Here is a 24785-nt window from a genome sequence, read left to right on the forward strand (position 1 = left end):
ATATAAATTAAAAATACTAATTATATTATTTTAATTAATTGTTCTATTTTCAAATTTTACTTTACAATAACACACTTATTGTACATGACAATTGAAAAATAGTAAAATATTTTGTAATTGGATTTTATTATTATTATTTTTAAAACTACATATATTTATTTTAATTTCATTCAAATTTATATGATCATTTTTATTTTTATTTAAAAGTGTGTATAAATAAATGATTTAACATAAAAAAATATTTTTAGATATTAAAATTTTTGTCAGTAAATTATCAAAATAAATGAAAATCATAGAATTTTATTTTAAACTTTTTTACAAACAGTTAAAAGTTAATAATAAAAATAAAAAATTAATAATATAAATAGACCAATTTTTATAATCTATTTTTTAACTATTCAAAAGTATAAATAGTAAATAAAAAGGAATAGAAAGAGGGATTTGAAATGGAGGGAGAGGATGTCGATGCCGCTGATCGGACGGTGGCGATTGTTTACGCATTGGAACGCGGGTCCTCCCAAGAGGAAAGAAAGGAGAACCGAAAACCCCACCGTTCGATCCACCCCAAAGAATCCCATCCGTCCATTTCCAATTCCCGCCCATTTCAAATTTCAAATTACAAACCCAGTCGACCGTTGCTGCTCCCGATCTATAAACCCTCATATTCCCCCATCTCCATCCTGGCTTTGCATCCTTTCTTTCTCTTTAGATCTCGAGACACCATCTCTGTGTCTCTCTGTCTCTCGTCCGCCATGGCCGTAGACAAGAAGCTTCCCCTGCAAACAAGCAACAACGCCAACATCGCCGTTGCAAAAACCATCGAAGAAACGTACCAGAAGAAGACTCAGCTCGAGCACATCCTCCTCCGGCCTGACACTTATGTGGGTTCGATCGAGAAGCACACACAGACCCTATGGGTTTACGAGAACGACCAAATGGTTTACCGATCGGTGACCTACGTCCCGGGTTTATACAAAATCTTCGATGAGATCCTCGTGAACGCTGCTGACAACAAGCAGCGAGACCCCTCGATGGACGCCGTGAAGGTTACAATCGACGTAGAGAAGGGATTGATCAGTGTGTACAACAATGGTGATGGGGTTCCCGTGGAGATTCACCAGGAGGAGGGCGTTTATGTTCCCGAGATGATTTTCGGGCACCTCTTGACGAGTAGCAATTATGATGACACGATGAAGAAGACTACGGGTGGAAGGAATGGGTACGGGGCGAAGCTTACGAACATCTTCTCGACAGAGTTCATAATTGAGACTGCGGACGGGAGGCGACAGAAGAAGTATAAGCAGGTACACTGAGTTATTAACTAATTATTGGGTTCTAACTTTTGGATCTTGATCTGGGTTTTTAGGAAGATGGGGTTTTGCGTTTTTTTTTTTTTTTTTTTTTGTCTTTGATTTTTGGATTCCGCTCTTTCTTGTCTATTCAAATTTGGGTACTCAATTTCATTTTTCAAGATTCATTTATAGTGTTTGTGAAGGATTTTTCTTGCAATTCTTGATTTTTGGATCCTAATTTCAAGGTTTTTACAGAGGATCTTTATTCAAATATTTCCGGATTTCATTTTTCTTTTTTTGAATTGTGATATTTGATCTTTGCTTTTGTCGGTTGATTCGTGGTGGGAATTTGTTTAGGGTCTCGCTTCGTCATTTCAAGATTTTCTTTTAGTGTTTGCTGATAATTCTTGGATGCAGCTTTCTTTTTTCTTTTTTATTTTAAAATGTGCTTGATAGGTTTAGCATCTGCAGATTATGACCAAATTGTCTGGTTATTTTATTTGATTATGTTTTCTCTGTATTCTCGATTTAAGTTTTTTGATTTTGAGGCTTCTGATGTTTGTTTTGTTTTAGTGGAGGCTTTCAGTATCATTTCCTTAAAGAGGTCTGAAATTCTACCGAAATAAAGTCAGGAAGAATAATATGTTCTAATTATCTGCTGCATTCCAATGATTACATGTGCTAATTGAATAAACTTGTTCCTGGTATGAAAAAGGTTTTTACCAACAACATGGGAAATAAATCTGAGCCCGCTATAACCAAGTGCAAGGAAGGGGATAACTGGACCAAGGTTTCATTTAAGCCTGATTTGGTGAAATTCAGTATGACTCATCTTGAAGAAGATGTTGTTGCACTCATGAAGAAGCGGGTGGTCGACTTGGCAGGATGCCTTGGAAAAACAGTGAAGGTTGATCTGAATGGTCATAGAGTTCCTGTAAAGTCATTTCTTGACTACGTCGATCTCTACCTTCGGTCTGCCAATGTGTCTAGACCAGAACCCCTCCCAAGGTTCTTGTCAGCTTCACCGTCTATCTGAATTTAATTTGTTTCTGTATTCCAGTTTCTGACTGGATCCAAAAATTTTATCAGGATTGCAGAGAAAGCTAACGAGAGGTGGGAGATTTGCGTTAGCCTTAGTGAAGGGCAATTTCAACAGGTATTGAAGGACTTATTTGAAATAGTGCATAATAACGGCATTGCAACTATTACTGATTGAACATGTTTGGGTTTGTTTTACCAGGTCAGCTTTGTGAATGGAATTGCCACTATCAAGGGGGGTACTCACGTTGATTACGTGACTAACCAGATAACAAACTATGTGATGACTGTTGTGAATAAGAAAAACAAGAATGCAAATCTGAAGGCCCACACCGTGAAGAACCATTTATGGGTTTTTGTCAATGCTTTGATTGACAACCCTGCTTTTGATTCTCAAACTAAAGAAACTTTGACAATTCGTCAGAGTAGTTTTGGGTCCAAGTGTGAACTCTCACAAGAGTTTCTCAAAAAAGGTAAGAATTCTTTCTCTGCCTAATGTCTTCATGAGAAAATCAAGGTTTATTTTTTGGTAAGCTTTTGAAATTGATTCTTGTTGGTTGTCTTTGTTGTAGTGTCCAAGTCTGGAGTGGTAGAAAGCCTCCTTTCATGGGCAGATTTTAAGCAGAGCAAAGATCTTAAGAAAACTGATGGAACAAAAAGACAGAGGATCACTGGAATTACCAAGTTAGAAGATGCCAACGATGCTGGAGGCAGGTACTCTGACAAGTGTACACTGATTTTGACTGAGGGGGATTCAGCTAAGGCTCTTGCTGTAAGTTACCATTCTGTATCAAAGATTAAGTTGTCTCACTACAGATCCATGTTAGTAATGGTTTATGATCAGAGGGAGCTAAAGCAGTATTGAACTTAATACAGATGGCCGGAATTTCTGTTGTGGGGCGAAATTACTACGGTGTATTCCCGTTGAGAGGTAAATTGCTCAATGTGAGGGAAGCGGGTCATAAGCAGATAATGGAAAATGCTGAAATTCAGCACATCAAGCAGATTCTTGGACTACAACAAGGGAAACAGTACGATAATGTCAAGTCATTGAGATATGGTCACCTAATGATAATGACTGATCAGGTTCTACATGGGTTTTTCCTTTATTTCTTCTTGTTGTTGGGTGGTCTAACCCCATGAGCTAGCTTTTGGGGTTGAGAAGGCCTTAGACCACCCAACACTTGTTATCCTCTTGTTGATCATTCTTTTGCCAAGGGATGGACGCACAGATGGTTTATTTTGGTTTTATGCTTGTGCAGGATCATGATGGCTCTCACATTAAGGGGCTATTGATTAATATGTTTCACTCATTCTGGCCATCTCTGCTGAAAATCCCATCATTTTTAGTTGAGTTTATAACACCAATTGTGAAGGTGGGTTGCTTAGTGAACTGGTTGGTAAGTGATCAACTAATTTCTTTGGAATTTTTTCTCATAGCATTCTTTCATTTGTTCAGGCAACTCATAGAAGTGGAAGGGTATTGTCGTTCTATTCCATGCCTGAGTACGAGTCATGGAAGGAAAGTTTGGGGGACAGTGCAGGAGGCTGGAAAATTAAGTATTATAAGGTTTGCCTTCTCAAGTTTTAGTAAGGAGTAGGCTTTTAATTGTATTATATAGCATCAATTTTCGAAGTCCCTTTTTTCACTTTTTTTCCCCTGATCCTACAGGGGTTGGGAACAAGCAGTTCAAAGGAAGGAAAGGAATACTTCAGTGATCTTGGCAAGCACAAGAAAGATTTCATGTGGGCAGATGAGCAAGATGGGGATGCAATTGAGCTTGCATTTAGTAAGAAAAAGATAGAAGCAAGGAAGAATTGGCTACGCCAATATCAGGTTGGTACTAGGCAGTAACGTGAATATATATCTAAAATTTAAATTTAGAAGGGAATCCCCTTTTCAGCCCTTTTGATGAAAATTTCATCATTTTCTGATTTTGCAGCCTGGCACTTGCCTTGATCAGAAGCAGAGGCTTATAAAGTACAGTGAATTTGTCAACAAGGAGCTCATACAGTTCTCCATGGCGGACCTTCAAAGGTCAATTCCTTCAATGGTAGATGGCCTCAAACCGGGACAGAGGAAGATACTTTTTTGCTGTTTTAAAAGGCGGGACTTTACCACAGAAGCAAAAGTTGCTCAGTTTTCTGGTTATGTATCTGAGAACTCAGCTTACCATCATGGTGAGCAGAATCTTGCCACCACCATTATTGGCATGGCGCAAAATTTTGTGGGCAGTAACAATATTAACCTTCTTATGCCAAATGGCCAATTTGGCACCCGCAACCAGGTGAGTTAAATTGCTTGCTTAATTTGCTTCAGAGATGTCCTCCTACTGAACGTTGATGAACACAATTCTCAAATGCATATGGTTTGCTTTCATCACAGGGAGGCAAAGATCATGCAAGTGCAAGATACATTTTCACTCAGTTGTCTCCTCTCACGCGTCTTCTCTTCCCAAAAGATGATGATATCCTGCTTGATTACTTAAATGAAGATGGACAGTCCATTGAGCCCAATTGGTAATTTTCTTTAGCAGTTACCGAAAAAAATACAAAAAATAAAAAATAAAATTTCTGTAGCAGTCCATTATGCTAATGGAATAATTGTTAGTTGTATTGGTATTTGCACACATAATTTAATTCATATTTTGTTGGTAATTAGGTACATGCCGATCATACCAATGGTTTTGGTCAATGGAAGTGAAGGTATTGGGACTGGGTGGAGTACTTATGTGCCGAATTACAACCCTAGGCAAATCATTGCAAATGTGAGGGGTTTATTGAAGGGTGAATTGATGGAGCCTATGGACCCATGGTACAGAGGATTCAAAGGAACTATTGAGAAAACAGCCACAAAGGAAACTGGGGTAACCTACACGGTTAGTGGAATTATCGAAGAAGTGAATGAGACAACGCTTAGGATTATAGAATTGCCCGTCCGGAGGTGGACTCAAGATTATAAGGAATTCCTAGAATCAGTCATGCTTGGGAATGATAAGACCAAGGATCCTTTTATTAAGGTACATTACAGAAGTTTTAATTATTGTAAAATTTCATAAAAAATTGTACCAATGAATTCCAGTCCTCAGAAAATCATACTGACTGCAGGATTACAGAGAGCACAATGATGATACTTCTGTACATTTTGAAGTTATTTTGTCTGAGGAGCATTTGACAATGGCTAAGCAGGAGGGTTTGCTTAAGAAATTTAAGCTCACTACAACGATTAGCACAAGTAATATGCACCTGTTTGATCCTCGGGGCTTGATTAAGAAATATGACACTCCAGAGCAGAGTAAGTATCCAGAAATGGTTTGCATGAAAATAGAGAACATGTTATAATCATTTTGTTTACCCCTTCACATATTCCTTTCTGCAGTTTTGGAGGACTTTTTCCCCTTGAGGCTTGAATTTTATCAGAAAAGAAAGGTACGTTGTTGATAGTTGGTACTTGGTGTTCTCTCTCTCTCTCACACACACACACACACAGTCTCTCTCAAATAAATAAGTTGCAGGATTGAAATACAATATTTTTGGTCATGGATTCCAACTGTAACTACCTTTCCATTGCAGAAAGTAAAGTTGGATAATCTTGAATTAGACTTGCTGGTATTGGAAAACAAGGTTAGGTTCATACTTGAGGTCGTGAGAGGGGAGATTGTTGTGACCAACAGGAAGAGAAAAGAATTATTCCTTGAGCTGCAGCAGAAGGGTTTCACTCCTTTCTCAGAGAAAAAGAAAACTTCCGAACCTGCCGTTGCTGGGGCAATTGATGTCATCAAAGAGAATGAAGAAAAGTCAGAGGTGATTGGAGCCAAAGGGGAACGGATTGGTGATGATTATGATTATCTGCTTAAAATGCCAATTGAAACATTGACACTAGAGAAGGTGCAGGATTTGTGTGGAAAGAGGGATAGGACTGAGAAAGAGGTTGATGATCTCAGAAACACAACACCAGAGTACTTGTGGATGAAAGATCTTGATGCCCTTGACGAGAAACTCGAAGTATGAATCCTATATCCTTTTTTGGCTCTCTTATTTCAAAATAAGTGGGTTTTTCTAAATTTTCTGCTTAAAGCAGGAGCTGGAGAATGAAGCAAATGCAGAGGAAGCTAGGAAGGAGTTGAAAGGTAAGGTCATGACTGGTGCTGGCGCTAAGGGTTCTAGGCAAGCCCCCAAAAATCCTCGCAAGAACAACAAGAAAACTAGTAATGCAGAACTCATATCTGAGACTTTGGAAACTGCAATGGAAACAGGTAAGCAAAGAGAAAAAGTACACATCATAAACCCTAAACATAAGCATGCATTCGCCCACACATGTCTACAGGGGCTTTTGCTGTTGTTTGATGTGCTTGAGACTAATTTATCCTGTATGGCTTATCAGAGAATGTTCCTGCCATAGCGAAACCCAAAGGTAAAGGACCAAAGAAAGCTCCTGCCAAAAAGGTCTGCATATTGTGCTTGTATTATCAAAAGAAACTGCTTTGCTTGTTTCCATTAGTTTTTTCTTTTGCAAGGGAGCCGTTTGGAACTCACTACACATTATTTGTTGTTCATCAGCAGGAAAAGGCCCCTATTGTTTTGAACGATGAGGACAATGATGAAATGCTTGAGCTTAAAGAACGACTAGCTGCTTATAACCTGGATTCTTCTCCTGATCATTCAGCAGGTAAATTAAATGTTAAACTGATAATTGGTGTGAATGTGCCAAGAAAAATATAAAATTCAATGGGAAAATACAGAGGACAGATATGAATGAAAAGAAAATCAAGCAAATGGATATTTAATTTTTGTTCTCTGTTGCTGAAAATTGTGCCATTTTCTCCATATCTGTTCATGTAAATGGCAAAATAATAAAGTTGATTCAGAACATCTTGAAAATTAACAAAGAGAACTAAAGAAAGTTGTCAATAAGGTGCTGCCAACCACATTGTAGTATGAACTACATCCATGGAAACTGAAAATTGTCAAAACGCTTGTTTTTTCCCTATCAGCAATGGAAACTGAAGCTCCCCAAGTGCCAGCGAGGAAGAAAGTATCAAGGGCTGCAGCACAGAAAAAGCCGTTAACTATAACAGAGATATCTGATGGGGAAGATGAGAATGATGATTTCAGCGATGAAGATTTTGAGGTGGAGGTGGTAGCTGCTGCCCCAGAAGTGGGAAAGAAGGGGGGTAGAAGAAAACAAGCAGCAACAAATGCCAAGTTGGCAGCGGCATCAGCATCAAAGAAGAGAGGACAAGATAATAAGCAGCAGCCTCAGCTAGTAGGCCAGAAGCTGCTAACTGACATTTTGAAGCCTGCAGAGAATCCAGGGATTTCACCAGAGAAGAAGGTGAGGAAGATGAGAGCATCCCCATTTAACAAGAAGAGTAGTTCAATGTTGGGCAAGGTAGGTGGTAATGAAGAGAAGGCAGCGAGTAGCGGAGAGAAGCTGGATTCCGATTCTGCTTCTCCTTTAGACGACATTACCAAAGAAATGAATGTTGTGCCTGCAAGGGCTAGGCCACAGAGAGCTAACCGCACGCAGGCCAGGTATGTTCTTAGTGATTCTGAGAGCGATGAGGCCTCTGATGATTCTGATTTCGGACAAGATGAAGAAGAAGAAGACTAGGCTTGCACACCTATCTTCAGAAGAAGGCTGCATTTGAATTTGTAATTTGAAATTAAAAATTTGAGATGGGAAATTGAAGGCTTGTTTCTTCTCCTCCCGCCCTTGGATTGTCTTTACATTTCCGACTGTTAAAACCCTTTCACCAAATGAATCCCACAAAATTTAGAGATTTGTAAATTATTTCCTTCTATGCTATTAACATGTTCTAGCATATAGAGTTGGTACAACACTGTCCTGCATTTTATGTTTTTTAACTTTGATTTCTTCATCATATATGCCTCCATTATCGATAGGAGTTGATAAAACTTCCTCCTTTACAGATTGGTTATTATTTCCTTCTTGCTCAAGTTTAACTTTCTACATTTTGGATTGTCTTTAGATTTCCGATTTTATGATTGGTTCTATTGTGCATTTTGCTTGGCATTTGGTTTGTGAATTCAATGATTCCGAAGTATTCCAATGTTTGACCTAGTTTGGTTCGAATTCCATTCTTGAGAATAAAAATTTTTCATTGAAGCTGTTCATTCATATCTAGATTCGCAACTTGTAATAATTAACAAAAACTTATAAAGTGACAAAAAATCTTCAATTATATTTCAAAAAATAAGAAATTTCCTACTTTCCATATCAATCTTATTATCAAGAAAAGATTAATGTTCCATGCCAAAGAATCTATTAGCAACATGTTTGTGATCAAACATTAAAATTCTTATATTCATGAAAATTTTGTATCTTGAGTAACACAATTCTCAAGCATCACAAAGTGAGTGAAAGGACACGATGATGCCACGAACCAAATGTTGTAGAAATACAAATGGCTTGGTATGCACTTTTTAGGATTTTTTTTTGGGTAGTTTTAAAGAAAAATCATCATATCATACACATCTTTTGTTGAGTATACATTTCCACCCTATTCAAGTTGAATTGCACCTAATTGAATTCTTTGTTTTTTCCTCGGGGCTCGTTTGGTGTTACTTTCAAAACTGTGAAAATAAAAAGTAGAAATAAAACCTAAAAAGCATAAATAGAGAAACTAAATTATATTTCAAAATTTACTTTCTATAACAATTTATTGTATAAGACAATTGTGAAATATTAAAAAAAAAAAAATTGAAAACAACTTATCATTTTTTGAAAATAAAATAAAATTGAAGACACTTATATTTTAAAAATATTTAAAATTCATACGTAGATGTAATTATGGGTATTAGAATAGTTAGAAACAATGATAAATTGATTCTCACCCAATCACACTATATTGAAAAGATACTGAAAAATTTAATCACTATGACTGCAAATCTGTTAGCACACCTTTTGATGCAAATTTGGAATTATACCCTAACATTGGTAGAGTAGTATATCAGTTAGAATATACTAGAGTTATTGGTTGCTTGATGTATGTAATGACTTCTACTAGACCTAATATTACATTTACTGTAGGTAAACTTAGTAGATATACTAGTAATATCTTTCACATCAAAATTAGATGACAACAGTTTCTTAACACTTTCAACACTTTCAATATCAGTATAAAAAATTAACATATCATCAACATATAAGCAAATAATTACACCTTTATTTCTATTAAACTTACTATATACATATTTATCAGATTCATGTACTCTAAAACCATTAGAAAGAATAACTTGGTTAAATTTTTCATGCCACTTTTTTGGGGCTTGTGTAAGTCCATAGAGAGACTTAACCAATTTACATACTTTAGATTCATTTCCTGGCATAATAAAATCTTCAGGTTGTTCCATGTAAATTTCTTCATCCAATTCTCCATTCAGGAATGCAGTTTTTACATCCATTTGATGGATTTTGAATTTGTAAATGGAAGCTAAGGCAAGCAAAACTCTTATAGCAATTAGAGCATAAGTATCAAAATAGTTTATGCCTTCCTTTTGTGTAAAGCCTTTAGCTACTAACCTTACTTTGAATTTGTCAATTGTTCCATCTACCTTCATTTTATTTTTGAAGATCCACTTACAACCTATTGGTTTTGAACCAGGAGGAAAGTCAGCCAATTTTCAGGTTTTATTACCCATAATAGAATCCATTTCGTCGTTTATACCTTCTTTCCAAAATGTAGAATCTTGAGACTTCATTACCTCTTCATAAGTAAGAGGATCTGATTCCATACTTGGTGAAATTATAGTTTGTCTAAAATGTGATACTCTAATACCTTCTACTACGTAGATTATGAAGTATGGTCCAAAAGAATTTGTTGTTCTCCTCCTAGGTTTAGAAGGTTCACCACTAGTACAAAGTGGTTTCAAAGTCTTCACTGATATATTTTGATCACTAACCTTTTGTATGGAAGTGAACTTATTTTCATAGAATTCTGTATGTATGGATTCTATCACTAAATTAACTCCTATAGAATCATTTGGTTCAATTACCAATACTATGTAAGCTTTGCTATGTTCAGCATGACCAAGAAATACACATTGTATTTCTCGCTCACCTAATTTCCTTATTTTAGGTTCAAGTGTTATGGAGAAGTCTTAGTCCTCTTAAAAGGAACTCTGTTAAGTATATGACAAACAGTTAGTAAGACTTCACCCCAATAATTTCTACTTAGTCCTGAATTAGACATCATGACATTGACCATTTCAATCAATGTTCGGTTTCTCTTTTCTGCCACTCCATTTTCCTTTCGCGCCTTGGTCGAGATATTTTAGAAAATCAATTATTCATTCATTTTCAGTTGATGGTACTGTCTCACGCCAACTAAATGTGCCACTAGCGTTCTACAGCCCACGCCACGTACGAGTGTGTGTGTACACTAAAGTACCGACTAGCACTTTTTTTAACCAATTTTAAAGGATTATTTCACTTTAGCATTTATTAATAATTTTTTATTTTTCACTTTTTTTCATGTGTGACAAATGACTTAACTTTAAATGCTTATTTTAAAAAATATTTCAACACTCCGTTTATGTTTTTCGAAGTGCAATAGTAGTTTAATAACAGAACTTTCCCCATGTACTTTAGTGTTTTAGAGCTCACTGGTTGGTTGTCTTTTCTTTCCTTCCTCCGGAGTTTCCTCCACTGTTGAGGTTGGGCTAATAGCCTAATACAGTGCTATACTAGGACCCCATGAGCTCTGTCGCCCCCACAATATTTCTTGAAAACTCTTACTATATATTCTTTCAACCTTCAGGATCCAATCTCCATAAATTTCCTTAACCTCCGCACTGTAAATTCCTTCAGTGACGGCTGAGCAGATCGCATTCAGCATTGCAAAGAAACTCATAGAGATACTGTCATCTGCTGCTTTTGAAGAAATAGGAGTGATTTTCGGCGTTCGGAATGAACTAAGAAGGCTTAGAAATACACTCGCCACCATCAGCGCAGCACTTCTCGATGCTGAAGAGAGGCAGGGGAAGAGCCATGCCGAGAGAGAGTGGATAAGGAGGCTTAATGAAGCTTTTTATGTTGCAGATGACTTTCTGGATGACTTCGCAATTGAAGATTTGAGGCGGAAAGTTGACAGTTGAGGAGGGATTGCTGGACAGGTACGTGCTTTCTTTTTGCCTTCGAATCAACTGGCATTTCGCAGTAGGATGGGTCGTAGAATAAAGGATATCAGGCAGAGACTAGATGATGTTGCGAATGATATTTCCAGGTTCAATTTTGGGCAGAAGGTACTCATTAATATGCCAATGGAGAATATGGGAAGGGAGACCCACTCTTATGTGCAAGAGTCTGAAATAGTTGGTAGGGTTGAAGACAACAACTAGATTATAGACATGTTAATTTGCCCAAATAACGAAAGAGATGTTTCTGTCATTCCCATTGTGGGAATTGGTGGTTTAGGCAAGAACACCCTTGCTCAGTTTGTTTACAATGACCATAGGGTGATCAAATATTTTGATCTCCGGATGTGGGTGTGTGTGTTTCTTACAACTTTGAGGTGAAGTTGCTTGTTAAGAAAATCATGAAATCTGCGACTATGAGTGAAGTGGCAGACTTAGAAACGGATCAGTTGCAAAATCTCCTCAAAAATGAATTAAAGGGAATGGAATACTCGCTTGTCCTAGATGATGATGCTGTTTATGGTGTGGCGCTCTTATACTTGGGGTTTTAAAAACAAAGGAAGAAAAACATGTTGGAAGTCAACTTGTGCATGGCTCGTCGACGAGTGGCCTTCTCTGGCTCGTTGACGAGTGCCCTGTTCTCGTCGGCGAGTGCGTCTGGGCTGTGAGCAAATTTTTGAATTTCGAATTTGAACATTGGGGTGGTTGGGTATTTGGAAGGAAACCTCCAAAGGGTCTATAAATATGTTGTTCTGGGCATATTTTGAGACAAGAGAGAGATCATTGTGAAGTGTATTGTGTACTTTGACATTTCTTAGTGAAATTATTGTGCCGATTGCTTCCATGGATGTAGACTTTGTCGAACCATGTTAATTCTTGTGTTGATTTGTTGTTTCTCAATTTTCTAGTTGTGTTTCATTTACTTGTTGTGTTTTACTTATTCCGTTGTGCATCCTATATCCGATCATTATACAACAAATTGGTATTAGAGCGATTGTTGTCATGACATCGGGATGATCTTTTGCAAGATTTGACATTGTCAAATTCGATGGAACCAGAAATTTTGGTTTATGGCAAAGGAGAGTTAAAGATATATTTGTGCAACAAGGAATGGGAAAGGCTTTACTTGGCGTCCAACCGGATGGAATGGAAGAATTGCAAGCAAAGGCCGCTTCTACAATACGCTTGTTTTTGGCCGACAAAGTGCTCTATCGTGTGATGGAGGAGGATTCTCCAGTGGCTATATGGCAAAAGTTAGAAAGCTGGTACATGTCCACATCACTCAATAATAAACTTTTTCTTAAGCAGCGTCTTTATTGGCTTAATATGGTTGAAGGATCAAACTTTGATCAACATATCGATGCCTTTAATCAAATTATAAGTGACTTGATGAGAGTTGATGTTGAGTTTGATGAAGATGATAAGGCTTTGTTGTTACTAAACTCCTTGCCATCAACTCATACCTATGAAAATCTAGTTACTACTTTTACCCATTTGTTGAACGACTGGAACTACGTGGCGTCAGTGGGAAACACACTCAATCAAGGTGATGGCAGCTGCAACAGCAGCAGCAACTTCTTCTTCTTCTTCTTCTTTGCGACAACAATCATTGCTCTGCTGGGATCTGAAAATAAGACATTGCTGTGACATAGAAACTCTGCCAGAGGAAGTGGGAAACCTCAATTCTCTTCGCCATTTTACTATTGAAAATTGTTCAAAACTCGTCTCTCTATCACTAGGAATTCAACATCTCACCAGTCTTAAGTCCTTGTCTATTGAAAATTGTGAAGAGCTTCATTTGTCAGATGATGAAGACGACGCTGCTGATGGTGCTGGTCGCAACAGCAGCAGTGGATTGAAATTGATGCAATTGGATGGCCTTAGAAGCCTCCAGTATATCTGCATTTCGGGGGTTCCAAAGTTGGTGTCTCTTCCTAACAAGTGGCTTCAAAATGTTACCACCCTTCAGTATCTGCAGATTGAAAAGTGTTGTAGTTTTGCATATTTAGGAGAGTGGTTGGCCAATCACACTACCCTTGAAACGCTTTGAATTATTGGCTGCCCCAATTTCAAATCAGTGGCCAGAATGGATGTGCCGCCTTGCCACCTTGCAATCACTGTGGATTACTGGAGTGTCTCCTGGGTTGCTGGAAAGATGCCATACCAATGTTGGTGAAGATTGGCCTAAGATTGCTCACATTCCAACATGCTTCTTTTTCTGATAACTTCAACAAGTGTGATGTAATGTAGATCTCGCAGTTACATTTTTTGTAATTAACACTTCTCTTCATATTTATATGTTCTCATTCATTTTTCATAAAAATAGTTACTTTTTTACTCATTATTTTTTTCCCTATTTGTAGTTTAATTAAAATTTTTTTTCTAACAGCTATTCTTATTTTATTATGGAATATTATAAGTGGTGGGCAAAATATGGTTGAATAACAATTTGTATAAGGCTTTCACTTGGTTGGTTGTGCTTGATAAAATAAATACTAATAACTTGCAACAGATTAGGAGATCTTTGAAGGATCTCTCTCCCGATGTATGTATGCTCTGTTACAAGAACTCTGAGACAGCTTCTCATTCTTTTGCACTGTGAATTTCTTTGGAGGACTTGTAATAAGCTTTTTTTGGTAATATAGGAGAGAGTTGGGTTTGTCCTTCTTTGGTGGAGACTTGTTAGCCAATTATTTTGCTGGCTTTAGAAGAAGGAAGGATAGGGCAGCTTTATGGAAGTGTGGCATATTTGCAGTTTTATGGTGGATATGGCTGAAGCATAATGCATGGATATTCTCTGGGAAGAAATTAAATTGGGCGCAGATCTGAGATAAAATTCACTATTTGGCCCCACTGTGGTGCATTGGTTTTGGACTTTTCAAAGGGAATAGTTTCCAGGAGTTACGAAGAGATTGAAGGAACATTTTGGCTTGTTGATCTTTTCTCATTTTGTCGTTTATGGTTGTTTTTTCTTGTTTGTTCCAGGTCTTTTTCAGGAGACGTCTCATTCTCCCTCTTTTAAGTTCTTTTCCTATTAATGAAAAATTTTTTTTACCATAAAAAATTAATAATAATTTAAGATCCACTCGCTACAGTTGATCCAATAATCCAAAAGTCATGTTTAGCATATAAATATGATTGTGTGCGTATATATAATCGTTTATGTGACTTTATTGATATGCTTTTATAGTTTAAGGAATTAATGGAGTGCATGTTCTAAAGGCGTTTCAAGTTGGATTGCTCTGCACACAAGAATCTCGTAATCTTTGACCACCAGTGAAGGAGATAGTTCTGCAGTTGATCACTAGGAACAGAGATTCCTCTTCCTGATGAAGTCAATTATGCCTTCCCATCATTTACAATATGTTTATTATAATTTAGGTGCTCCCTGATTGCTGTGATGATGTGGGCATACATCACCATAGCAGGTTACAAAATTGACTGCTAAAAACATGTAGGTGGGAGGAAAAAGGTTAAAGGTGGCCAAACTGAGAAACATCTCCTCTGTTGTGAATCAATTAGATTAGCTGATTATAAAGTAGAACAATATTCTTAATCATCTTCCATAATTTGTTGGTTGTCTGCTTAAATGGTTGGGACATTTATCATTCCATTCCTTTTAAAGCTCTGACTGGTGGCAAAATTTTATTTTATACTTTCTGCTTGGACAATCCCCAACCCCCACACTGAAGAAAGGAATTGACTTTCCTGCTGTATATTAGTAGATATTTTGTTGTTTCCCTTTTATGTTATAACTTATGTTTATGAATGGTGGTGGGTGTTGGAGCTGTTTTTGTGGCACAATTTTCTCATTGAACCTCTATTCCAATGGAGAGCTATAAAAAGGTCAAAGAACTGACAGGACAGTGATTGATGTGTGTAGAATATATTTTTTTTGAAGGAAAATGAACTTACAAGCATCGGAATACGGGAGAGGAGATGGCTCCGGGCCTCTTTGGGGCCCCCGGGGGGGGGGGGGAGTCTCCTAGTCTGAAAAATACCAGCTGCAGACCCAATGTAATTTTTACTCACTGAGCAATTTCAAAATTTATTTAAATATATCTTTTTTTTATTACCTTCCTCGCGTATATATAAGACTGAATCCATTTGATTTCTAAAAAGGATTACTAATCCTCAACTTTTTGAGGAATCCTTCATTAGTGAATGACTAATTTTTTCAATCTTTTCGACCTTGGTTCTGTAGGAGCAAGTCAGAAAGATTGAGAAATAGAACCAACAACAAAATCAATTGAATTTTATTTGATGAACCATTCACTTGACCCTTATATTATATGAGTTTCATATGAGTGTTGTAACTGCTTGTGTGATATGAAATTTTGATATTGATTTGGTAATTCCATCTCATGCTTTTCATGTGTATCAAGCCCACCCATGGGCTCCTTTGGTCCTAACAAGTGGTATCAGAGCCGACGATTCATAACTCTAGGTGTGGGAGTGTGTAACCGAGACTAAAGAAGGATCATCTAAGCTACCAAGATGGATCCAAATAGTCAAGACGTGGGAGGTAGGATTGGTTTGCAGGTCTCACTTGGAATACAATCCAAGACACGTAAGACGCAGTCGTAAGACCCACTTGAGCAAACTATTGGAGAATTAGTCCCATGAAGGAGAAGATGACTTCCATACAAGGGGGAGCAGTTGGAACTCACAAGTGAGGGGAGATTGTTGAGAATTCCATTTGTGAGTTTGTCCCACATTGGAAAAAGTGAGTAGATGATAGGTGCTTATATACATGGTTGGGCCCAAGACCCAATAGATTTAAGCTTTTGGGTCAAGTTGGTGCTCACACATCGGGTTTCAAATCGGCGGCCTCACGTACCCGGCTTCCCGGGGAGAATATTGAACCATGGGCTCTGATATCAATGTTAGGTGGTCTTGGGCCTTCTCAACCCCAAAAATTAGCTCATGGGGTGAGGTTTTCCCTCACACTTAATAACTGACCACCAGTCCTTTCCACAACCGATGTGGGATAACCCGAACAACTTTTGCATAAATGTGTTGTTTTTTGTCCCACATTGGTAGAATTGTTCCACAATAGTATAAAAGGTTGTTTTGAATTTTTTATATTATTTGTCCCACATTAGAGAGAAGTGTTTTTTAGACTTGAGGTTGAAGCTATATAAAGAGCTCAACTCTTCATTTGTAAAATATACCTTAAAAGTTGTACTTTGTCATGAAGTAGTGGATTGATCATCGGCACCCGAGGATGTAGGTAATTCTATACTGAATCTCGTAAATTTCTTGTCTTGTTTTTTTTACTATTTTATTATTAGTTTCTGTATTGCTTTAATTTCTTATATATTCAATAACAATAGTTGTAGTATTGGTGTTTGGCACAAGTGGGGTGCCCGACACAACAATTGGTATCAGAGCTAGGTTGAATAGTGTTGATACGGAGGTGTACCTTTGTTAGAATCCTTGATTCCACGTTTGATACCTGAGAAAGACCTTATCTAAGTGAGTGCTCAGAGACCATTGCGGCTCAGTCGCTTCTGGAGGTCGGCCTGGTCAAAGCGGAATTTCATAGGATAAAACAAAGTAGACATAGTTGGTACGTGTTGGTTACTATTGAAAATATAGAAAATGACAGAAACTAGTGCAGCAGTAGAAAAAACTCTGTCCACACAAACTCCAACCCTTTCGGCTTCGACATCATCATCGAAGACGATAGCTAATGCTCGGTTTGAAATGGAGAAATTTGATGGTACAAATAATTTTGGTATGTGGCAATGTGAGGTGATAGACATCTTGTATCAGCAAAAACTAGATATTACTTTGGATGATAAACCAGTAGATATAGGTGATAGAGATTGGGAAATGATCAATCGTCAGGCATGTGGTACGATTCGTCTGTGTCTCGCCAAAAATCAGAAATATTGTGTTATGAGGGAGACATCTGCAAAGAAATTGTGGAAGACATTGGAAGATATATTTATGACCAAGAGTCTGGAAAATCGACTCTATTTGAAAAAGAAATTGTTTCGCTTCTAGTATCAACCAGGTATTTCGATTAATGACCACATAAATGCTTTCAATAAAATTTTGGCCGATTTATTAAATTTGGATGAAAAGGTGAAAGATGAGGATAAAACCATATTGTTACTGAATTCTCTCTCTGATGAGTATGAACATTTGACCACCACTTTATTGTATGAGAATGATAAAGTTACTTATGATGTTGTTTGTACTGCATTGATTAGTACTGAATGCAGAAAGAAGGATCAGAGGGTACATAAGGAAACAGCAGAAGCACTAACAATAAGGGGACGTTCTCAGAGTCGTATGCCTGGAAGGAAGAGTAAATCTCATGGGAGGAGTAAATCTCGTGGGAGACCTGCTAAAGATGAATGCGCCTTTTGTCGTGAGAGAGGGCATTGGAAGAAAGATTGCCTAAATTACAACAGAAGAATAAGGGCAAAGCACATTCTAATGCCAATATAGCTAATGATGATGGAAGTGAGTCAGATTTTTCTCTTGTTGGAACATCTTCATCACATTATTTTGGTGAGTGGATTTTGGATTTTTGTTGTTCCTATCACACGTGTCCCAATAGGGAATAGTTTTCTAATTTTGAAGAATTAGATGGTGGGGTTTTTTTTATGGGAAATGATAATACTTGTAAAACAACTGGAATAGGATCAATACAGTTGAAATGTCAAGATGGAACTATTAAGACCTTGACTGATGTTAGGTATGTTCCAAGCCTAAAGAAAAATCTGATTTCATTGGGTGCCTTAGAATCTAAAGGGTTCACTATCACTTTGAAAGATGAAACCTTAAAGATTAAATCAAGTGCGTTGGTGGTGATGAAAGGAATAAGGAAAAATAACTTGTATTATTTACAAGGTAGTACAATTATTGGCTCAGTAGCTGTTGTTTTTGAGAAAAATGCAGGTTCAGATACAATTAGGTTATGGCATATGTGATTAGTACATGCAGGAGAAAAATCTTTGCAATAATTAGCTAAGCGAGGTTTGTTAAATGGTGCAAAGGTATGCAAACTTGAATTTTGTGAGCATTGCATTCTGGGAAAACAAACTAGAGTGAAATTTGACACAACAATCCATCAGACTGAAGGTATTTTAGACTACATCCATATAGATGTATACGGGCCCACAAAAACGGCTTCGTTGGGTGGTATACATTATTTTGTCACTTTTGTTGATGATTTTTTCAGAAGAGTTTAGGTGTATTCTATGAAGCATAAAAATGAAGTGTGATATTTTCCTTGATTGGAAAAAATTAGTTGAAACTCAAACTGGCAAAAAGATTAAACGGTTCAAATAAGATAATGGTGGTGAATACACGAGTGGCCCATTTATGAAGGTATGTCAGGATGAAGGTATTGTTCGACACTTCACAGTTCGAAATATACCACAGCAGAATGGGGTGGCAGAGTGCATGAATCGGACTTTACTAGAGAAAGTTCGATGTATGTTGTCTAATGCTGGGTTAGACAAAAAGTTTTGGGTTGAGGCTGTTAGATATGCGTGTCATCTCATCAATCGTCTATCATCATCTATAATAGGGGGAAAAACACCCTATGAGGTATGGTCTGGAAAGCCTGCTAGTGATTATGATTCTTTACATGTATTTGGTACCATGACTTATTATCATGTTAAAGAATCTAAGTTGGATCCAAGAGCCAAGAAAGCAATATTCATGGGATAAGTGCAGGAGTCAAAGGATATCGTCTTTGGTGTCTAGAGACGAAAAAAATGATTTTAAGCAGGGATGTGACTTTTGATGAACTTGCGATGATGAAGAAAATAATACGCAAGGAGTCACGAGTTGAAGAGAAGACCAGTGGTACTCAACAACAGGTGGAGGTTGAGACAATTTTGGAAAACCCAGTGAGAAATGAGACTACACAAGGTAACTCTCTAGTTACAGTGGGGAATAGTATACAAGAAGAGGAGATTTCAATTCGAGAATCTTCACAGCAATAAGAATCAATTGTTTCTCAAATGCCAAGACGAGAAATTCGAAAACCTACTTGGTATACTGATATGGTGGCCTATGCACTTCCAGTTGTAGATGATAATGTTCATGCACTTCCAGTTGTGGATGATAATGTTCCTTACACTTTCAAAGAAGTAATGAGGAACTCTGAATCAGACAAGTGGAAAAGAACAATGGATGAAGAAATGCAGTCTCTTCATCAGAATCAAACTTGGGAGCTAGCCCAGCTGCCCAAGGGTAAGAAAGCAATAGGTTGCAAATGAGTTTATGTAAAGAAAGAAGAATTTCCAGATGCAAATAATGTTCGCTTCAAAGTTAGATTGGTAGCTAAGGGCTACGCACAGAAGGAAGACATTGATTATAATGAGGTATTTTCTCCAATTGTTAAACATTCTTCCATTCGAATTTTGTTGGCTTTGGTAGCACAATTTGATCTTGAACTAGTTCAGTTCGATGTAAAAACTGCATTTTTACATGGTGATTTGGAAGAGGAAATCTATATGACTCAGTCAGATGGATTTCAGGTTGCTGGAAAAGAAAATTGGGTATGTAAACTGGGTAAATCGTTGTATGGTTTAAAATAGTCTCCAAGACAGTGGTACAAATGATTTCATCAGTTTATGTTGGGTCAAAAGTACATCATAAATAAACATGATCATTGTGTTTATTTTCGCAGACTACAAAATGGATCTTTTATATATTTACTCTTGTATGTTGATATGTTGATAGCTTCAAAGAATAGGGAAGAAATCAACAAGTTGAAAAGTTAGTTAAATCAAGAGTTTGTGATGAAAGATCTTGGTGAAGCAAAGAAGATACTTGGCATGGAGATTCGCAGAGACAAAATGAAAGGAAGAGTTAGTTTGTCTCAGAAACAGTATTTGAAGAAGGTAGTACAAAGTTTTGGCTTGTCTGAGCAGAAAAAACCAGTAAGCACTCCTCTTACTCCTCATTTCAAACTTAGTGCAGCTTTATCTCCTAAATCAGATGAGAAACGTAAGTATATGTCACAGGTTCCTTATGCAAGTGCTGTTGGTAGTCTGATGTATGCAATGGTTTGTACTAGACCTGATATTTCACAAGCTGTTAGTATGGTGAGCAGGTATATGCATGATTCGAGTAAAGGGCATTGGCAAGCTGTGAAATGGATTTTGAGATATATTATGAATACGATTGGTGTTGGTATAGTATTTGAGAAAAATAATACTATTGATCAACATGTTGGTGATATGTGGATTCTGATTTTGCAGGTGATTTGGATAAACGTCAATCAACTACTGAATATGTTTTTACATTTGCTAATGGTCCAGTGAGTTGGAGGTCTACCTTACAGTCTACCATTACCTTGTCTACAACAGAAGCAGAGTAAATGGTAGCTTCAAAGGCTGTTAAGGAAACTATTTGGTTGCAGGGTTTACTTGAAAATTTGGGAGTTATTCAGAAGCACATTGTTGTGTTCTGTGATAGCCGGAGTGCTATTCATTTGGCAAAGAACCAAGTCTACCATGCACGAATGAAGCACATCGACGTTCGGTTTCATTTTATGCGGGATATTATTGATGGAGGCAAGATACTTCTTTAGAAGATTGCTATAACTGAAAATCCTGCAGATATGTTGACCAAGATTGTGACAACAATCAAGTTCAAACATTGTTTGGACTTGATCAATATCCTGCAAGTCTGAATATTTTTGGAAGGCGCCGATGATGTGGAACTCAAGAAAATGTTGGTGACTGAAAAATGTGTTGAATTTATTGTCAAGGTGAAGATTTGTTGTTTTTTGTCCCACATTGGTAGAATTGTTCCAAAATAGTATAAAAGGTTGTTTTGAATTTTTTATATTATTTGTCCCACATTGGAGAGAAGTGTTTTTTAGACTTGAGGTTGAAGTTATATAAAGAGTTCAACTCTTCATTTGTAAAATATACCTCAAAAGTTGTACTTTGTCAAGAAGTAGTGGATTGATCATCGGCGCCCGAGGACGTAGGTAATTCTATACCGAACCTCGTAAATTTCTCGTCTTGTTCTTTTTATTGTTTTATTATTAGTTTCTGCATTGCTTTAATTTCTTATATATTCAATAGCAATAGTTGTAGTATTGGTGTTTGGCACAAGTGGGGTGCCCGGCACGACAAAATGAACATTGACTCAGATTTGTTGGCAGCAATGTGCATGGGAGCAAATTGAATGGAACCATCCTGCCTACATTTCAACGGTTAGGGTCTAACTTATTTGTGGTAGTCTTGTGAGAACTGCTCTTAAACTGTTAGAATAATGCAATTTCTATCTGATTAACATCCCTAGAAACTGAAAATGAAATGGTTTGGAACTTTGAATGGTCCTGCACATTCCAGGCAGTGCACTACTGCCTTTTGACACAATTGAAAAATCTGAACGTCATAGTTAACAAATCAGCTTTTCTTTGCTGAGGCTTCCCTTTGAAATTGCTGCATTCCTATATACTGTCAATTGTATCTATGCTTCACTACTAAAACACATGGTGGTTTTGGATTATTTCCATGTTGTTGGTTAGTCTTTATATTTTTGGCCTATGAAGTGCAAGTTGGACATATAATGGACATCAATGTAGTTGATAATTAAATTTTGTTTTATTTCAGGTCCACCAAGATATGACTGCACCATCATCCCACTATTTTATACATACTGACCTACTGGAAACCAAACCAGGCAGTGATTGCCGCAATGTTCCAATAAGAAAGCCACTCGAGGGAGGTGTAAGAGTAATAGAACTCAATATATGGCTAAATTCAACAAAAGATGATGTCCATATGTTCTTCATGGAAGCTATGCACTTTATGTCCAGAGTCCATGGACAACTCATTGTACAGTAAAATTCTAAATGAGCACTTCTATGGAACTACTATATATTATTATTACTTATTTCTTTCTTTTCTTGTAAAGATTTTACATTCAAACCAGAAGGCTGCATACACCATGCCCGACCCCTAATATGATATGGGAGCTTTATGTGCAACATTTGTTTCTTTTCTGGGTGATTGTTTTAGTGCTCAATGTGAATGATTCAAGAATTAAGATGATTATTTTCTATGAGGAAACTCCAGCTTTTTAAAATGACGTGGGCTTGATAATGGATGTTATGTATATCATTATATGACTAGGAGTACTTGGAATGTATCAGCATGTTTGAGTTACTTGTTTTCTATGTTAAAATTATGCTGGGTACGATAACTTTAATTTTTTCTATGCCTTTGCAGCATATGTCATGCTCATAGATCAAAAAATTCATGTTGGTTGAGTCCATAGTGGCTTGGGATTTGTTCTGAGCCTTTACAAGAAGATTCCTAGAATGTGAATCGGTAGGAAAATCTGTCGCTGGAATTCCTTGTTTGTTGCTTAATTGTCATCACAATTGTTGCTCTATACTGGAATCTCGGCTGTTTCTGCCTTGGGTTTTTCCACTTATCTGTAGAAATTTACTCTATGCATTTTGGCCTGTGAGAAAAAAAAATTGAGGATGAAGGCAACAGTTTTAGTAGTGTGATTGGTGGCATGCTGATATTTATGTTACTTGTGCATGTTTGATACTCTTAGCATCTTGGTTCCTTCATTTTCACAACTCTTAGATTGCTGAATTTGGAAGATGATTCCATGCCAAACAGGGACCTTTGATCAATGGTACAGATGCTCCTTTACTGGGATATTTTTACTGATCAGGTGGCTGGTTCAATTGTTTTGTCTGCATTTCTGTCATTGAAGGGATTCTCCTCCTCTTATGTATTTTCTCTAATAATCATTCCTTTCCTCTTCAGTAAAAAAGGAAAAGAGAAAGTTGTTTGGGGTTTGGATTGGCAGTATTTAAAATTTCTCCCCAAAAATAAGTATTCGTTTATCCTTGCCTACCATTGAATCAGTAGGTTTTGGTATGCCTAGAAGAACTCAATCATGCCAAAAGCATTGTAACTCTAGGCCTTTTTGTGATATCTTCAGTGATGAACGATCTCTTTTTATCATGATAAGGATTGCTCATGACAGTGAATTTTAAATTTAGATTTTTAATCAACAAGGTAAACAATTAAGTGCACCAAATCATTACTAAGACCTGATTCTGCGCATTTACCATGCCTCCTGTGTTTACCATAGATATTTAAGTGCATTTACACGTCTCAATGTTTCCTATATATAAGGCAATTAGTTTTGATACTTGTGAATCTTTATTTTTAATTCTTATAGTTTTTGGGTGTGAAATGGATATTGCTTCTTCTCACAGTAATGAAATTGTTCACGAAATTCCTTAGGAATCTTTCCTCCAATAATCTTAGTGGTTCCATTATAGACTAGATTACCATGTTGGCAACTTGGATAATTTGTAAGTGCGAGATGTCCTTGCCCAAACTTAACATGTGAATTCAAATATGGTGTCAATTAACTTGTTTCTATGATAGGCATATCCAAATTCTTGAAGCGTGATATTGGTGTCATTGGACAGCAAGGTATGTAGAATTTGAGGTTTGCAATACGGGGAAGGCAGTATTTGGCAAAAGAATTGTACACGAGAGTTTGAAACAATGAAAAGAGGCCCTATATGGTGTATAACAACCCCCATATCACATTATCTGCAGTAAGGCCCGACACACATAGAAATTACAAGTTGTAGTGCTAGGTTTTATTTAGCATAATTTTTACTGTTGTTTAGCATAATTTTTACTTTTAAGACACAACTGGTCCCTAGCATGAGTAAAGGAGGAGGGTTGCGTTAGGTAGTTGATAGTCAAGGTAAAACTTGTCAGATCACAATGATATGATTCCTTAGTAATTATTTGCTGGGGCTTGCCCATGAGCAATGTGTTGCACTAATACCACCTAGGTGTAACAAAAAGTGGGTGAGGGTGGATTATGTTGTCGCCCCAAAGTATCACGGTCCGACTATTTTCACACTGTTGTGAAAGGGCCGCGTGGCGCTAGCTAAAACACTCTTATTTAACTAGCCAGCCTATTGTTTACCAACATTTATCCATGAAACACTTTCATTAGCATTCAATCAAATGGTAGCGGAAACAGTAAGCATTCATGAAAGCAATGGCAAGCAAGCAGTAAACATTGAATCTACACAATTCATTAACAACACCTCCGTTGACATTGTGTGCTTAGCGAGGGAGGCAAGTAGACTAAACACGTTGACAAAAGTTAGTGAGTTTTACAATGATTGATGAACACTCACCCTCCCCTAAAGAGGTTTTTATGTAATTATCATTTTGGCACTAGGAAACATCAAAGTGACCGAGGAGTCATACTGCCTTATTTGGCATACAAAGACACTACTAGTAAAAAATA

The 24785-nt window shown here is 37.1% G+C and overlaps 1 protein-coding gene and 1 long non-coding RNA gene across 3 annotated transcripts; both read left to right on the forward strand.

Moving 5' to 3' along the window:
• The first annotated feature begins 681 nt into the window (after positions 1-681).
• Positions 682-8215, forward strand: LOC131165009 (DNA topoisomerase 2). Of its 2 annotated transcripts, none has more exons than XM_058122617.1 (19): positions 682-1304; positions 2008-2300; positions 2382-2448; positions 2533-2803; positions 2903-3102; positions 3207-3416; positions 3593-3706; positions 3790-3900; positions 4003-4167; positions 4274-4618; positions 4717-4850; positions 4993-5350; positions 5439-5625; positions 5710-5759; positions 5904-6335; positions 6412-6586; positions 6715-6776; positions 6891-6999; positions 7325-8215. In XM_058122617.1, exons 1-19 carry the CDS (start codon positions 753-755, stop codon positions 7942-7944), a joined length of 4455 nt encoding a protein of 1484 aa, XP_057978600.1. In that variant the 5' UTR covers positions 682-752; the 3' UTR covers positions 7945-8215. The 2 variants fall into 2 exon arrangements, with proteins under 2 accessions (XP_057978600.1, XP_057978601.1); XM_058122618.1 differs by having other exon boundaries at positions 6894-6999.
• A 2748-nt stretch (positions 8216-10963) lies between these two features.
• On the forward strand, positions 10964-22565 carry LOC131165010 (uncharacterized). Its single transcript, XR_009139389.1, has 2 exons — positions 10964-11468; positions 22091-22565. It is a non-coding gene; the product is annotated as an uncharacterized LOC131165010 (long non-coding RNA).
• The last annotated feature ends 2220 nt before the right edge of the window (positions 22566-24785 follow it).

The sequence above is a fragment of the Malania oleifera genome, chromosome 9, assembly GCF_029873635.1.
Source record: "Malania oleifera isolate guangnan ecotype guangnan chromosome 9, ASM2987363v1, whole genome shotgun sequence".
Lineage (NCBI taxonomy): Eukaryota > Viridiplantae > Streptophyta > Magnoliopsida > Santalales > Ximeniaceae > Malania > Malania oleifera.